Source organism: Equus przewalskii, chromosome 19 (genome assembly GCF_037783145.1).
Source record: "Equus przewalskii isolate Varuska chromosome 19, EquPr2, whole genome shotgun sequence".
Taxonomy (NCBI): Eukaryota; Metazoa; Chordata; class Mammalia; order Perissodactyla; family Equidae; genus Equus; species Equus przewalskii.
The window spans coordinates 48,293,789-48,310,326 of record NC_091849.1 but is presented as its reverse complement, the minus strand read 5'-3'; the positions used below and the strand labels follow the sequence as shown (position 1 = coordinate 48,310,326).

General features: G+C 36.5%; 1 protein-coding gene and 1 long non-coding RNA gene across 6 annotated transcripts in view; one reads left to right on the top strand and one right to left on the bottom strand.

The window, feature by feature from the left end:
- Positions 1-16,538, bottom strand: part of LOC139077355 (uncharacterized) — an 84,090-nt gene that overhangs the window by 25,598 nt on the left and 41,954 nt on the right. For all 5 annotated transcript variants that reach the window (XR_011529796.1, XR_011529797.1, XR_011529798.1 and 2 more), the window contains one exon: positions 12,942-13,067. This is a non-coding gene — a long non-coding RNA (uncharacterized lncRNA). The remainder of the gene's footprint in view (positions 1-12,941; positions 13,068-16,538) is intronic.
- On the top strand, positions 9,328-13,130 carry LOC103565495 (beta-defensin 110). The gene is made up of 2 exons (XM_008541554.2): positions 9,328-9,489; positions 12,832-13,130. Exons 1-2 carry the CDS (start codon positions 9,435-9,437, stop codon positions 12,978-12,980), a joined length of 204 nt encoding a protein of 67 aa, XP_008539776.1. The 5' UTR covers positions 9,328-9,434; the 3' UTR covers positions 12,981-13,130.

Here is a 16,538-nt window from a genome sequence, read left to right as displayed (position 1 = left end):
GTGCTGACTTAGGTGGAAATTGCAAAAATTGCTTTCTGGAGAGAAAAAGGCCATCTCCTAACTGTGGCACTTCACAGCCAGCTGGGAGCAATCTTAAGGCATGAAGCTTTCCCTGGAGGAGTGGTGGATCTGAATGAGGAAGAATTACCACTATAAACAGCTTTTGGACTCAGCACAACTGAGACAATTATCATAATATCTGGCTTTATTGGCTATTAACAGTAACAGGGAATAACCCTCAAAAAGCTATTGGACATTTGGGGGAAAAAACCTACTCTTAAAGGACCTATGCACAAATTCACACATTTCCAAAAGCAACCTAAAATCACCAGAAAGAAAGATACACAGTCCTTTGGTGAAAAGAGACTCACTTGGTAGAGTATCAGCACATCTCAGTGAGAGGTGAAAGCCCCCACCCCAGGCTGGGACCACCTCCCCCAGAACTGAGACATTGGCAGCAGCCATTATTGCAAACTAGTACAGGTGTGCTGACACAGATGCTGGCAGATGCCATTGGAGTTCTTCCCCTGGCCTGATAGTGCAAGTATCTACCTCACCCACTAGAGCACCAATTTAATCAAGCTCAGCCAGGGCAGGCAGCCTGCCCTAGGGACTGGTCTCACATAACAGCAAGTCCTTGGGCAACTTATGGTTCTGCATAGGCAGGGGGGCCTTGAACCTCTTCAGCCAGGTGAGTGGGTCCACCTCTGTGTGGCAGGGCATTTATGAGGGGTGGGCCTCAATTGGCAGAGTACATGGGACCTCTGCAGTGGGGCGACTGGGTCCACTTCAATGGGTGAGGGTGCACTCATGGGGAAGGACTGTGTTAGTGGGGTTTGTGGCCCTGCAGGCATTGGGGCTTGGTAGCTGAAGCAGACTCGTTCTTCTCAAAGAGCCACATAGGGGATCAGCGCCGTCTTCCAAAGCCTGGAAATTGGATGGTCCCATGCCTAGGGCAGGCCCAACTCAGCTACAATCCTGAGAACTAACAACAGCCTTGTAGTCTGGAGGCCTACAGCAATTGTAAGCCCCCAAGCCTAGCAACCGGCCATGCTGGGGGCCTACTCACTTAACAGAAAAACTGTAACAGGAATGTACTATTACACCTTACAGCCAATGGTGCTGGGGCTCCCCACACCTGGTAAAGTGACTGAAGGGTCCATGGAAGCCACATGTGGCTGAGCAATACAATCTGCCAGCCAGGGAGACAGCCTAGCCTCCCCAGGCACCTGCAGCAGTAGCAACCCTATCATAACAGAAGGGCACAGGTAGCCCAACAGGGGACACTCTGTGAACATTTGCAACTGGTGACAAGAATGAAGCACACTGATGGGCCTCATAAGGCATCTCTTACATAAGGCTACCTCTTCAAGATCAGGAGATGTACCTGACCTACCTAATACACAGATATAACCACAAAGAAAGAGGCAAAATGAGGAGACAAAGGAATACATTCCAAGTAAGGGAACAGGACAAAAGCCCAGAAAAAGAACTAAATGGAACAGAGATAAACAATCTACTTGATAAAGACTTCAAACAAAGAGTCATAAGGATGGTGATTGATCTTAGGAGAAGAATGGATGAACTCAGTGAGAATGTCAACAAAGAAATGGAAAATATAAAAAAGAACCAATCAGAAATGAAGAATGCAATACTGGAAATGAAAGATTCACTAGAGGGACTCAATAGCATAGTAGATGATACAGAAGAAAGGATCAGTGTGCTGGACGAAACATTAGAGGAAATCACCCAAGCTGAACAGACAAAAGAAAAAAGAGTTAAAAAGAAAGAAGACAGTCTAAGGGACCTCTGGGACATCAAGAATACTAACGTTCATATTATAGGTGTCCCAGAAGTAGAAGAGAGAGACAACAGAGAATCCATTTGAAGAAATATAGCTGAAAGTTTCCTAACCTAAGGAAGGAAATAGACAGGAAGCACACAGAGCACCAAACAAGATGAACCCAAAGAGGGCCACACCAAGACACATTATAACCAAACTGTCAAGAATTAAATATAAAGACAGAATCCTAAAAGCCACAAGACAAAGACAACAAGTTACATACAAAGGAAACCCCATAAGGTTATCAACTGACTTCTCAGAAGAGACCTTACAGGCTAGAAGAGGGTGGCACAATATATTTAAAGTGCTGAAAGGAAAAAATCTACAGTCAAGAATTCTCTATCCAGCAAGGTTATAATTCAGAATGGAAGGAGAGATAAAGAGCTTTCTAGACAGGCAAAAACTAAATGAGTTTATCACCAAGAAATCAGCCATACAAGAAATGGTAAAGGGACTTATTTAATGGGAAAACAAATAGGAATAAGAAAATTATAAAAAAAAAAGTAAATAAAATCACTGGTAAAGGCAAATATTCAGTAAAGGTAGTAAAGGTAGCAGATCAACCATCTGTGCAGCTAATATGAAGGTCATAAGACAAAAGTAATAAAATAATCTATTTCCACGATAATAGGGCAATGGATACACAGGCACAAAAGAGAAGTTAGATATGATATCAAAAACATAAAATGTGGGAGGAGGGGAGCAAAAGACTAGAGCTTTTAGCAAGAGATCAAACTAAAAAGACCATCAATTTAATATAGATTTTTATACTTAGGTCATTATATATGAACCTCATGGTTATCACAAACTATAAACCTATAATAAGTACACAAAACATAAGAGAAAGGAAGGCAAACATAATACTAAAGAAAGCTATCAAGCCACAAGGGAAGAGAGCAAGAGAAGAAAGGAATAGAGAAGAACTACTAAACCACACAGGACAAAAGTAACCAAATGGCAAAGAGCACATTCTTATCAATAGCTACGTTAGATTTCAATGGAGTAAATGCTCTAATCCAAAGGCATAGAGTGGTTGACTGGACAAAAAAACAAGACCCAAATATATGCTGCCTATAAGAGACAAACTTCAGCTCTAAAGACACTCACAAACTGAAAGCAAAAGGACGGAAAAAGATACTCCATGCAAATGACAATGTAAAGAAAGCTGGGGTAGCAATAATTACATGAGACAAAATAGACTTTAGAACAAAAACCATAACAAGAGGCAGAAGGACACTATATAATGATAAAGGGAACAATCCAACAAGAGGATATAACACTTGTAAATATCTATGCATCCAACGTAGGAACACCTACATATATAAAGCAATTATTAACAGACATAAAAGGAGAAATAGACAGTAGCCCAATAATAGTAGCGGACTATAACACTCCACTTACACCAAGGGATAGATCCTCCAAACAGAAGATCAGTAACGAAACACTGGCCTTAAAGGACACAAGAGACCAGCTGGATGTAGTAGATATACAGAACATTCCATCCAAAAAACACAGGATACACATTCTTTTCAAGTGCATCTAGAACATTCTCCAGAATAGATCACATATTAGGCCACAAAACAAGTCTAAATAAATTTAAAGACTGAAGTAATAGCAAGCATCTTTTCTGACCACAACGATACAAGACTAGAAATCAACTACAAGAAGAAAATCAGAAAAGCCACAAATATGTGAGATTAAACAAAATGCTACTGAATAACAATTGGATCAATGACGAAACCAAAGGAGAAATAAAAAAAAAACCTGGAAACAAATGAAAATGGAAATATGACATGACAAAACTTACAGGATACAGTAAAAGCAGTTCTAAGGGGAAGTTTATAGCAATGCAGGCCTACCTCAATGAATAAGAAAAATCCCAAATAAACAATCTAACAGTGCACCTAAAGGAACTGGAAAAAGAACAACAAACAAAGCTCAAAATCAGTAGAAGGAAGGAAATAATAAAAATCAGAGCAGAAATAAATTAAATAGAGACTAAAAAACAACAGAAAAAAATCAATGAAACTAAGAGGTGTTTCTTTGGAAAGATAAAGTTTACAAACCTTTAGCTAGACTCATCTAGAAAAAAAGAGAGAAGGCTCAAATAAACAAAGTCAGAAATGAAAGAGGAGAAATTACAATGGACACCTCAGAAATACAAAAGATTATAAGAAGATACTATGAAAAACTACACACCAACAAATTGGATAATCTAGGAGAAATGGATAAATTCTTAGAATCATACAATGTTCTAAAACTGAATCAAGAAGAAATAGAGAATTTGAATAGACCAATCACCAGTAAGGAGTTCGAAACAGTAATCAAAAACCTCTCGATAAATAAAAGTCCAGGAGTAGATAGCTTCCCTGGTGAATTCTACCAAACATTCAAAGAAGACTTAATACCTATCCTTACCAAATTCTTTGAGAAAATTGAAAAGGAAGGGAAGCTTCCTAACTCATTTTATGAAACCAACATTACCCAGGTGCCAAAACCGGACAAGGACAACACAAAAAAAGAAAACTACAGACCAATATCATTGATGAACATTGATGCAAAAGTCCTCAACAAAATACTAGCTAGTTGAATACAATATATTAAAAAGATCATACACCATGATCAAGCGGGATTTATTCCAGGAATGCAGGGATGGTTCAACATCCACAAATCAGTAAATATGATACACCACATTAACAAAATGAAGAATAAAAACCACATGATCATCTCAATAGATGCAGAGAAAGCATTTGACAAGATGCAGCATCCATTTATGATAAAAACTCTGAATAAAATGGGTAGAGAAAGAAAGTACTTTAACACAATAAAGGCCGCATATGACAAACCCACAGCTAATATCATTCTCAATGGAGAAAAACTGAAAGCTACCCCTCTAAGAACAGGAAGCAGACAAGGATGCCCACTTTCACCACTCTTATTTCACATTGTACTGGAAGTCCTAGCTGGAGCAATTAGGCAAGAAAAAGAAATAAAAGGGATCCAAATCAGAAAGGAAGCAGTGAAACTCACTATTTGCAGATGATATGATTTTATATATAGAAAACCCTAAAAAATCCACCAAAAAGTTTTTAGAAATAATAAATTAATATGATAAAGTTGCAGGATACAAAATGAACAAATAAAAATCCTTTGCGTTTCTATACACTAACAACGAAGTAGCAGAAAGAGAAACTAAGAATACAATCCCATTTATAATTGCAATAAAAAGAATAAAATATCTAGGAATAAACTTAACCAAAGAAGTGAAAGACCTGTACGCTGAAAACTATAATTCACTGTTGAAAGAAATTGAAGGAGACAAACAAATGGAAAGATATTCCATGTTCCAGGGGTGGAAGAATTAACATAGTTAAAATGTCCAGACTTGCTAAAGCAATCAACAGTTTCAATCAATCCCTATGAAAGTTTCAATGACATTTTTCACAGATATAGAACAAAGAATGCTAAAATTTAAATGGAACAACAAAAGATCCTGAATAGCCAAAGGAATCCTGAGAAAAAAGAACAAAGCTGGAGGTATCATACTCCTTGATTTCAAAATATATTACAAACCTATAATAATCAAAACAGCATGGTACTGACACAAAAACAGACACACAGATCAATGGAACATAATCAAGACTCCAGAAATAAACCAACACATCTATGGACAGCTAATTTTTGACAAAGGAGCCAAGAACATACAATGGAGAAAGGAAAGTCTCTTCGAAAAATGGTGTTGGAAAAACTGGACAGCCACATGCAAAAGAAGGAAAATCGACCATTATCTTACACCAAACACAAAAATTAATTCAAAATGGATTAAAGACTTGAATGTAAGACCTGAAAACATGAAACTTCTAGAGTAAATCATAAGCAGTACTCTCTTTGACATCAGCCTAGCATATTTTCAAGTACCATGTCTGACTGGGCAAGGGAAACAAAAGAAAAAATAAACAAATGGGACTACATCAAACTAAAAATCTTCTACACAGCAAAAGAAACCATCACCAAGACAAAAAGAGAGCCTAACAATTTGGAGAAGATATTTTCAAACCATATATCTGACAAGAGGTTAATATCCAAAATATACAAAGAACCCATACATCGCAACAACAAAAAAACTAACCACCCAATTAAAAAATGGGCAAAGATCTGAACAGACATTTCTCCAAAGAAGATACACAGATGACCAATGGGCACATGAAAAGACGTTCAACATTACTAATTATCAGGGAAATGCAAATCAAAACTACAAGTAGCTATCACCTCACACTCATCAGAGTGGCAATAATTAACAAGACGGGAAATAAGTGTTGGAGGAAAGGGAACCCTCATACACTGCTGGTGGCAGTGCAAACTGATAGAGCCACTATGGAAAACTGTATGGAGATTGCTCAAAAAATTAAGAATAGAACTACCATACAATCCAGCTCTTCCACTGCTGGGTATTTACCCAGTGAACAAGAAAACATGAATGAGTAAAGACACATGCACCCCTATGTTCACTGCAGCATTATTCACAGTAGCCAAGACTTGGAAGCAAACTATGTGCCCATCAAAGGATAACTGGATAAAGTAGATGTGGTATATATACACAATGGACTACACAGCCATAAAAAAGGATGAATTCTTGCCATTTGTGACAACAGGGATGGACCTTGAGGGTATTGTGCTGAGCAAAATATGTCAAGCGAGAAAGTCAAATACCATATGATCTCACTCATAAATAGAAGATAAAAACAATAATGAACAAACTCATAGAGACAGAGGTTGGATTGGTGGTTACCAGAGGGGAAGGGGGGAGGACGGAGGGTGAAAAGGGTGATCAGGGATATGTGTATGGTGATGGCTTGTAATTAGTCTTTGGATGGTGAACATGATATAATCTACACGGAAATTGAGATGTAATGATGTATACCTGAAATTTACATAATGTTATAAACCAGTGTTACTACCAGAAATAAATAAACAAAAATAGTAAATAAATAAATAAAGTCATCATCTAGTAAATCCAATGTCTGTCTCCCTCAGGGACTGTTCCTATTCATTGACACTTTTCCTGTCTATACTTTTTTGTTTTCTTGCTTGCCTTATAATTCTATGTTGAAAAGTGGACATTTTGAATATTAAAATGTGACAATTCTGGAAATCAAATTCTTCCTTCACACAAGGGTTTGTTTTTGTTCCTGCTTATTGTAGGAGTTCTTTTTTTTATTTAGTGACTTTTCCGGACTAATGGTTTACAGTGTGTATTCTCAGCTGTGTGGGGCCGCTAAATTTTCTGTATCATAATCTTCATGATGATACGGAAATTTTTTTAAATGCATAAAACCAAAAAAATCTACCAGTTTTTGAGGGGGGCACCTATGTGTAGCTTAGGGAATATTGTTAACACTTTAGTCAAGCATTTTCCTTCTCTGCTTCTGCCTTTGTTTCCCTCTTGTGCAGAGCCTCAAGAGCAACAAGAGGTGAGAGCTTCAGGCCTTCTCAGGTTTCCTGAGCCCTGTACATTCCTGGGCATGTGCACAGCCTCACGCATAAACTTGCAAATGGCTTTCTACTTCCCAGGAATATGTCAGAGTTTCTCAAAGTGTATATCTTCTTCCCCAACTGTTCTTCCAAACTTTTTGTTAATCTATTGTTTGTCCCAACTGTTATCTACTGCCTCAGGTAACAGTGACTAAAACAGTTACCTGTAAATGTTTTTGAAAAATTCTCCTGGAGAGTGTCTTTAGTACTGGGTATATTCTGAGTCCAGAGAAATAAAGGTAGGCCTTTCAATCAAGGTCTTCCAGGAAACCACCTGACAGGTTAAATAATGACTGTTGCTGGGAACGAGAATTTGAAGAACTCTAGCTATGTTCCGCTCCATTTGGTACCATAAATGCAGACCATTATTTTTCAAGGTTTCTGTTGAGCTGAAGAGTAAGGGATGGGATTAGGATTTATTAAAATATCACAAAACCTACTCTTCGTACAGAGATGGAGCCATTTTTCTTGAACTAGTACTTTCTAAGTTGTTGCAAGCCTTTGGTTAATTTTCGGAGTTCTGAAAAAGTTAATGCTGACAGTTTTCCCCAGATCTTTCATTGCTGTTTTGAAGGGGCAGATTCTCAGAGGTCCTTACCCCACCGTTTTGGTTGATGTCACCCTCCAGGGTAATATTTAAACTTTTTTTTCCCTCTAATACACCCTCAGCTTGCAGCAAATTCCAACTTGATAAATTTTAGTTCTCAATAAATACTTGTTAAATTAATGTTCCATGGTGTTGTATTGAAGTGGTCTTGCTCCTATCAAGTGATGCTGAATTCTCAATTTTTTTCTTTTCCAGAAAGAAAGCATAGCTAAGTAAAGTTCCTCATATTTGATTTAAGTCCAAAGTTTCCATGTTTTTGTAAAGGATAACAAAGGTTAGACAAGTTAATCTCTTTTGATTTCACATCCCTCACCTGTAACACGAGAGGATTTGATTAGAATTTCTAAGCAGGCTTACATTCTTTGCTAAGCCTGACATAAATTCTGTGACTCTGCAATTCATTTTTCTGGTATTTTATAGAATGAATGAATCAGGTTTCTTAGAATAATATGTGGTCCCTTTTAGCAGTATTAGCATTCCAGGATCTTGTTAGAAACGCAAATTCTTAGGCTCCATTCTAGACCTACTAAATCAGAAATGCTGGGAGTGGGGCCTTACAATCTGTTTTAAACAAGCCCTCTAGGAGATTGTGATGTGGCTAAAGTTTAAGAACCACTGTCCTAGAAATTCTCTTGACTGTTGTAGGAGAGAATCAATTAATTGTTCTCTGTTTCTAACGTCAGCTTCTGGATACTGTGTGAAACCTCCAGCTCCTCCCCCTGTATCTGAAATAATAGACTTGGGCAGCGTGCAAATTGGATCGGAAATCATCTCCAGTTCCGTAAACAGAATTAAAAACATTGTACCTAGAATTGTGCAATCAGATGATTTATTATAAGAAGTTTGTAAGTCATACTTAAAAACCTATTGTGCAGAGTATTTCCCATACTCATTAGTGAATCCAGAATTTCCCAATCATGTTACATTTAAATAATTATACATTATATGAATTGAAATATATTCTTCAACCTCCCTGATTCTCATTGTTTCCATCTGTAAACAAAAGAGATCTCAATGGAAACTTCTAGCTGAAAAATTCTATGATTCAGACATTCAGTAATTTAATACTAAAGGCATTGGACTATTTAGGATTATATGTAACATATAATAGAAGGTTATATTACTGTAATATTTTCTCCCTGATGTTTTAGCAATCCAAACACGTATCCCTTAAAAGTCTCTTAAAGGTTATGTTTTCATGAGAGTCCATATAAGGTAACACAAGCAGGTTTTACTTTTATGAGGAAAATTTAATAATAATTTTTTGTGACCATATTCTTTGAACATGGCACAATTCAACCAAGCATACAAATGTTCTTGCTATTGATAAGCCTCAGTAGTTAAAACCACTTCCCAGGAGAATCTATAAATAAAAGGATTCTCTGTTTCCTTATGTGAAAAACCTGACTTGAAAAAGACCTGTTGACACTTTTTCCTAAGAAACTCTCTACAATGAAGATTCATCTCTTTTTCTTTATTCTGCTCTTTTGGGTCACTATTTTACCAGGTAACATGGAAATGTTTATGGGCATATTTGTGCTAATGAATTTGAGTAGATATCAGTTGTTTCTTGTTAAAAGCATGGTAATAACGCAGGGATTAAAAGATTTTTATGCTAAATGCAATGTGGTACTCTGGATTGGATCCTGGAATAGAAAAAAAGAGACAAAAAAGGGAAAAACTGGTCAAATATGAATAAAGTCTGTGGTTTAGTTAATAGTATTATACCAATATTAATTTCTTAGTTTTGATAAATGTATGGTTTCATGAGATGTTACCATAAGACAAAATTGGCCTCTATTATACTTGTAACTCTTCTGTAAATCTAAAATGATTTCAAAATAAAAAGTTCAAAAAAAAAACCCATAAGATCAATACATTAGTCTCATCACCATCCTGCAACAATTTGTTGGAATCTGTTCTTGCTGGAAAAAATATTCTTTAGCCTAATCAACTGGTGAGGGGTAGATGGCTCAGCATTAGAGAAAGATCTATTTACCCTTTCCTTCTTTATAACCTACGCCAGTGTACTGCCTGCAATTAGAAAGTCTTTCTTAACATTCTGTTATCGGTACTACAAGAAAATCATGTCCCTTGTTGGCTTTTCTTTAAATATTTCTGGTCACTACCCTTCTGTCTTAGCTACTACAGATCACACGAATGTTGAGTGCAATACCTTGTACATAAGCTATAATTTTTGTGAGACATTTTTCCCCCTCATCTCTTCACATCAGGTATGAAACAAGATTCTCTTCTTCTGATTAATGTGTTAGTACTAATTGTACAGAAACAGAATACTGTTTTAGATCTGGAGCGGTCATTGAGTATACGCCCTTCTTAAAGAGCCTTAGATGAAAGGACGAGCTTAAGTCTACCCAATCTATGATAGCGGCAGTGAAATCAGGCTCAAATTCACTAACTCTCAGGAAAATATTCCTTTTCAGATGATTTTTTTAGGACCAATAGAAATTTTAATAGAGGCTTAGCAAACTAAATTATTCTTTCATTGTGAATATTATAAAGTCCATAATGACAATCTAAAAATTTACACATAATAAACTGATCAATTATAATTCAAATTTTGCAAATGGATAAAATTCTAAATATGGGCCAAGCATTAATGAAGTAACAAATATGCAGTTGTTAATTTATCTAAGAAAATAGCTTACTCTGCCTCCATTCAAAGATTGCTAGAAAAGAATCTCTGGGGGTTTCCAACTCTAGAAAGGGCCAAAAAGAAATTCTATACAGATTCATATAGCTTTTAATGTGTGATAAATCTTTTCTTCTTCTAATTTCAACAAAAGCTAAAATTAATAGATCACCATGCCAAGTGTTTTTATGTTTTATTAGCTTATTTTTCCTTATAACAGACTTTCCTTATATCAGATGCCCCTACTAATAACTAAAGTTATTCATACATTTATCAACAAATTTAGAAATCATGTGTCCTGTAGACTTAGAAATTATAAACCACTCGGATGCTACAGTGATATGGACTACAACATCAGTGTTATTAATTTTTTGTATATTTTTATTATACTTTCAAAGTGAGCCCATCATTTTTGTTAATCACTCATGTATCAAACTTTGGGGGAACTCCTATCACTACAGGCAAAATCACTCAAAAATAAAATAAATTCGTCAAGATATTTTCTACACAAAATTAGAAGAGGTGTTATATGGAATATAGGCATTTTAGTAAATTATGCATCAATAAGAATGTTGTCTTTCACCTTTTAGTTCACCAACATATGGTGGTTGAACTAAACTAAATAAAATTAAATGCCATATGTACAATTCTTTTAGAGTCCTCAGTTGTTTTTTATACCTCATTTTCGATGGTGAAAGTTCTTATTCAAAATTGTGGTAGAAAAACTCATTCTTTTGCCAGTCAGTTACAGAGGAAAAGATATCTAGGTAAAAGAGCTTAAATTTTCTGTGCAGAGAAATTTCCAGTGAAGTCCCTCAGCTTTCCTCTTCATTTTCTAGAGTTGTAAACACACCAAACTTCTAGAAATGACGTATTGTTTCATGTTCACCTACTGTTTCACTTTATCTGCCAAATCGAAAAATGTGTTGTTGCCAATAATCACTTCTCTTTAAATCTGACATGTGCTTTGATTACAGGATAGTATAGTTTTGTGCTGAAAGGGTAGTCACGACTTTTTATCCCTTTGTTTCCAAAGTTAATGTAGCCTAAGGAATAAAGCAGCAGGTGAGTGAAAATAGAAAACTATGAGTTGAAAAATATTTTAGGAACTATCTTGCCCATTCCTAGCTTATATATTAAGTAGGGTTTCATATATTGTTTGAAGAAATTCCCTAGCATGTCAAAATGTTATAGATGCAATATGAATGCTACATATGAAGTGCTTTGCGAGAACAATGAAAAGAGACATTACTTTCCTGAAAGTGATCAGCAGAGACTTCAGAGAGAAGACAGCATTTGAACCACGTATCCGAGGGCACAGACAATATATGTTTGGCTTATGGTGGCATCACTAGAACGGTGGTTTTTCAGTGAGAGGCAACTTTGCCCCCAAGGAGACATTAGGCAATGTCTGGAGACCTTTATGTTGTCACAACTGGTGCTACCGGCATCTAGTGGGTAGAGGCCGTGGATGCTGCTAAACATCCTTCAGTGAGTAGGATAGCATCCCACAGCAAGGAATCGTCCAACCCGAAAGGTCAATAGTGCTCACAGTGAGAAACTTGCCCTAAGGACTGGCATAGAGCTTAACAAGGAGCGTACATAATAGTTGAATAGGTGGATGGATGCTTGTAAAGATGAATATTAGTAACTCAAAGACACAAACTTAGGAAATACTCATATTTAGAGGTCAGAATAAGGGGGAAGAAGATTACCTAACATTGCCCAACTCTCAAGGTTTTATAAAAGTATAATCAAGCTGCAGCAGAAATCTCTCTCTTGAAGAAATAAAGCAAAACATTCAGTCCAAATAACATTTGTGAGAGCAGAAAAGGGGGAACCCAAATGCAGTCAGATGATTGTAGAGACTGAGCCTGACAGAAAATAAATTATGAGCACTTTTTTTACTGTTGACTTTGGAAACTATCCTTGAGTTGCTTTCTAACGACTTGTAAGGAAGCAAGCTGGCACACCTAACTAAGGTCCAAGACACTTTCTGATTTCCAGGATGTACCTTGCACCAAGGGACGTTACATTCACTTAAACTTCCCGCAAAAGATTTTCACAGTCATAAATTTTCTAGAAAGGAGGTTTTTTTCTTTTGCCCTACTCTGTTGCTTACGGCCCTTTCTCCTTTTAAAATATGGGCGTTTCATAGCTAGATTGCTAATTACACTCATTCTTTCCTTCTTACAGCCAAAAAGAGATATCCCCAGTATGGTAGCTTGGATTTGAGGAGAGAGTGCAGAAGGGGTAATGGTCGATGTAAAATTCAGTGCCCTGAAAATGAAATTAGGATTGCTTACTGCATGAGACCTGCAACTCATTGCTGCTTGCAGAAGTAACGATGACAGAAGAAAGAGGCACATGCTCCAAGAAGAGAGGACCAGTTACTAAGTCTTCCCAGCACATCCTTCAAGGCCTGTGTATCTCTGTAATACACAAAGAATCAAATAAAATTGAGTATTGAACCATTCAGAAGTGGTTCTATGTCACACATATATCTGGTGCCTTTACATTGCATTTTCTCTTGATCTCTTGGTACCAGAAGTGAGTAGAATTTATTTTATGGAAATTAATCAAGAAATATTTGAAGTTCTATGTACCTTGTGTTAGTTGACATAAGTAATATTATGAGAAAATGTAGGTCAAAGAAATGAGAGAAGCATATGTCTCAGATACAAGCCTTCAATAGAAATGTGCTGTTATGTTATTGTTAAACATTGCTCTATAGATTATTCCATGAAAAAGTATAAATCGACTGGGCTTATGAGACTAGACATTGAGAGTGTGGCTGCGTCTCATGACAGAGACATAGCAGAAGTGAGAGAATGACCAGAGTGTAGGAACAGAGGAGTAGAAGAATATCAAGACAGCTCCAATTCCTCTCTTTATTATTTACTGGAGAAAAATGTGAATTAGGAAATAGAAGAGGGAATAAAAATGGAAGAGAAGAGGCCGGCCCTGTGGCCAAGTGGTTAAGTTCATTCACTCTACTTCCATGGCTTGGGGTTCACCGGTTCGGGTCCTGGGTGCAGACCTACACACCGCTCATCAAGCCATGCTGAGGTGGCATCCCACATAGAAGAACTAGAATGACATACAACTAGGATATACAACTTTGTACTGGAGGGTTGGGGAACAAAAAACAAGAAGATTGGCAACAGATGTTAGCCCAGGGCCAATCTTCCTCACCAAAAAAGAAAAAAAAAAAACCTAAAAACTAAAAAACAAAAAGAAAGGAAGACAAGAATTTCATAAAGGAGAAGAGACTATACTTAATTAAATATTTTGACCAAGGAAGTCAGAAACTATGACTAATAGCTGAATTCTGCTCCTTAGTCCTGAGAGATAATCTTGTCAGAGGAGATACCCAGCGAAAGAAAGGAGGCATGATCTTTACTCTCCAGCTCCATTCTGTCTGAGTTCCTCTTACTACTTCTTCTGAAAGTCCACAGTATTTTTGTACACAACACTCTCAACAACACATCTGTACCTTATAGTTTCTATTTAAAAATGCAAACTCTGCTTCTTTTATGAGTTTAGAGATATAATTTGGTAATGTGTATTAATTCAGAATTCTTTTCAAAAAACATCACCAATACCACAACATAGTAATAAAACATAAACTTCTCTTCCCCCCCAAATTAAATTAAATAATCTTTTGGTAATTTAACTAAAGAAAAAGGAACTTTATTCAGTGGATACATTTGGGTCAGACTTGGACTCAGAAGAAGACAAGAAGTCAAAGATTTTCTAGGCCCCAGCTACCCTCTTGATATTTTTGTTATGGCATCTCATTCTATTTCCTAAATGAGGAAATGAGGTCTAAGAGTCTATGCTCTAACTGAGCATTATCCATTACAGTGACATGCACAGGGAAAAATTTCTACTCGATGTAGACGAAGTTTGTATATAAATTTCCATCACGAGAGACTGTTTAATTTTTAGTGTTTTATTTTAGTGCACATATGAGTTCCCATTATGAAACAATGATTTGCCAAACATACCTTGGAGGCTTCTGTCGTTATCTTTCACATATTTTAATAACTTAAAGTAGACTTTGCTCAGTGTGTTCCCTTGCAGTGTAATGTCTTCAAAAGTATTTTTACAATATTCATTTAAACAGGGTTTCTCAAACTTGGCACTATTAATATTTTGGTCCAGATGATTCTATGCTGTGAGAACTGTCCTGTGCATTCTGTCTTCAGCAGCAGGATGCTTCTAAGCATCCCTAGCCTTTACCAACCAGAAGCCAATAGCATCCCTTCCCATAATTGTGATACTCACAAGTGTCTACCTATATTACCAAATATCCCCCTTGTGTTCAAAAGCATCCCTGGTTTAAAACAACTGGTTTATAATTAAGCACTCATTCTCACAGAATGAGTTTATTGTTTCTGAGTTTATATGAGTTTATTAAAAACAAAAGTGGAAACAAAAAAATCAGTCATGTTTTCAGGTAGTCAATACATTTTCTGTGTCTTATGAGAACAAATATCTATTTGAAATTTTCATGTGTTATTATGTATGGGTGAGAGATGATATATTGGTGGCCCTCCCCCAAAAATTAGCCTAACTTTTTGACAATAAATATATAAGCCATGTTGAAAAGGAGATTAGTAAAATTAAATCCTTGAAATGAAAGCTTGATTATTTATCCTACCTAACCAGACACTGGGCCATCATTACATCAAGACCCATAAAGTAGAATTAAGAAACTTAATATACTATTAATGTAGGGTCAATAAGAATTTTAGCAGCTACCAAGAAGTGGTGGATGGTGAGAGATTTTCTGTGACACCTGAAGCATCTCTGTATATCAAATAGACCCTCCATCCTCCAGTGCTTGACAGAGAAACCAGAACCATCTAGATTTCTGAGCTGATCTCTCCTTCTATAGTATGTTCAAGCCACCCACCTCTGCCTTCAGCCCAAGAAACAAGTGTGACAGACTTGAAAGAGAATGTAAATCTATGAGCATCAACTATGCAATTCATACCTTTCCCTACGGAAATCTTTTGACTGTTTTTGTTTTGTGAACTATCACCTGAAAATTCTAGAGTCCACTTTGATGAAGTTCTGCAGCCTGTTTCCTTAAACAGAAAGAGACGTCACTAATTATTCATATTATCCTAGGAATTTATTAACAAAAAAAAGAAAAAAGGCAAATATTAATAAATGGGAAGATTTCTGGAAATTTTCTTTATCATGCATTGCCATTTTCATTGCATAAATTGACAAAACAATTAGATAATCTTAAACTAGTTAGCTCTAAAGAGCTGAAAGTTTTGCATTTTTCCCTCCTTTGGCCCAGAATCTAAATTTCCGTGACGCTATGTATTTCCCTTCACTTTTAGTATTCAGTGAGTCTCCATTAGCAGTGACCCTGATGAAATAGACACCATCAGGTAATGGATATCTTCAGTGTTATTAAATAGCTCAATACACATCTGAATTAATTTAAAGCATTATGTTGAAATGAGGTATTTCACCATCAAATTCCAGCACAGGACTAGGAGGAGAAGAGTGAGATCCAACCTGATATCAAGCATCCAAACCCAATCTACTTCAGGATTTCTTTCACCTCAATGTCCTTGGGCAAGGACAAAATCTAATTACAATTAGTCATTGATTTATTCAGACAACATTTGGTTAATGGCTTACTTCCTCCCAGGTATGATTTCATGGGTTTGGGATTTGAAGATAAAAAAAATTACAACTCCTGTCTTAAGGAACTGATATTTACTGATCACAAACTGAGCTTTAAGTACTATCCAATTGGCTAGTTAAAAAATGAACAAGACATGGGATCTGCGCCCCTCCCCCAAATCAATGTTAATTCATAACACTGAAAACAAGTGGGTTAGACACTGCGTTCCACACTCCCTCTCTCATTTATT

Bases quoted from the DNA above. Each gene is read 5' to 3' on its own strand.
- LOC103565495 (XM_008541554.2), top strand. From the start codon at position 9,435: ATGAAGATTCATCTCTTTTTCTTTATTCTGCTCTTTTGGGTCACTATT. The intron at 9,490-12,831 runs GTAACATGGAAA...TCCTTCTTACAG, and splicing joins TTGGGTCACTATTTTACCAG to CCAAAAAGAGATATCCCCAG.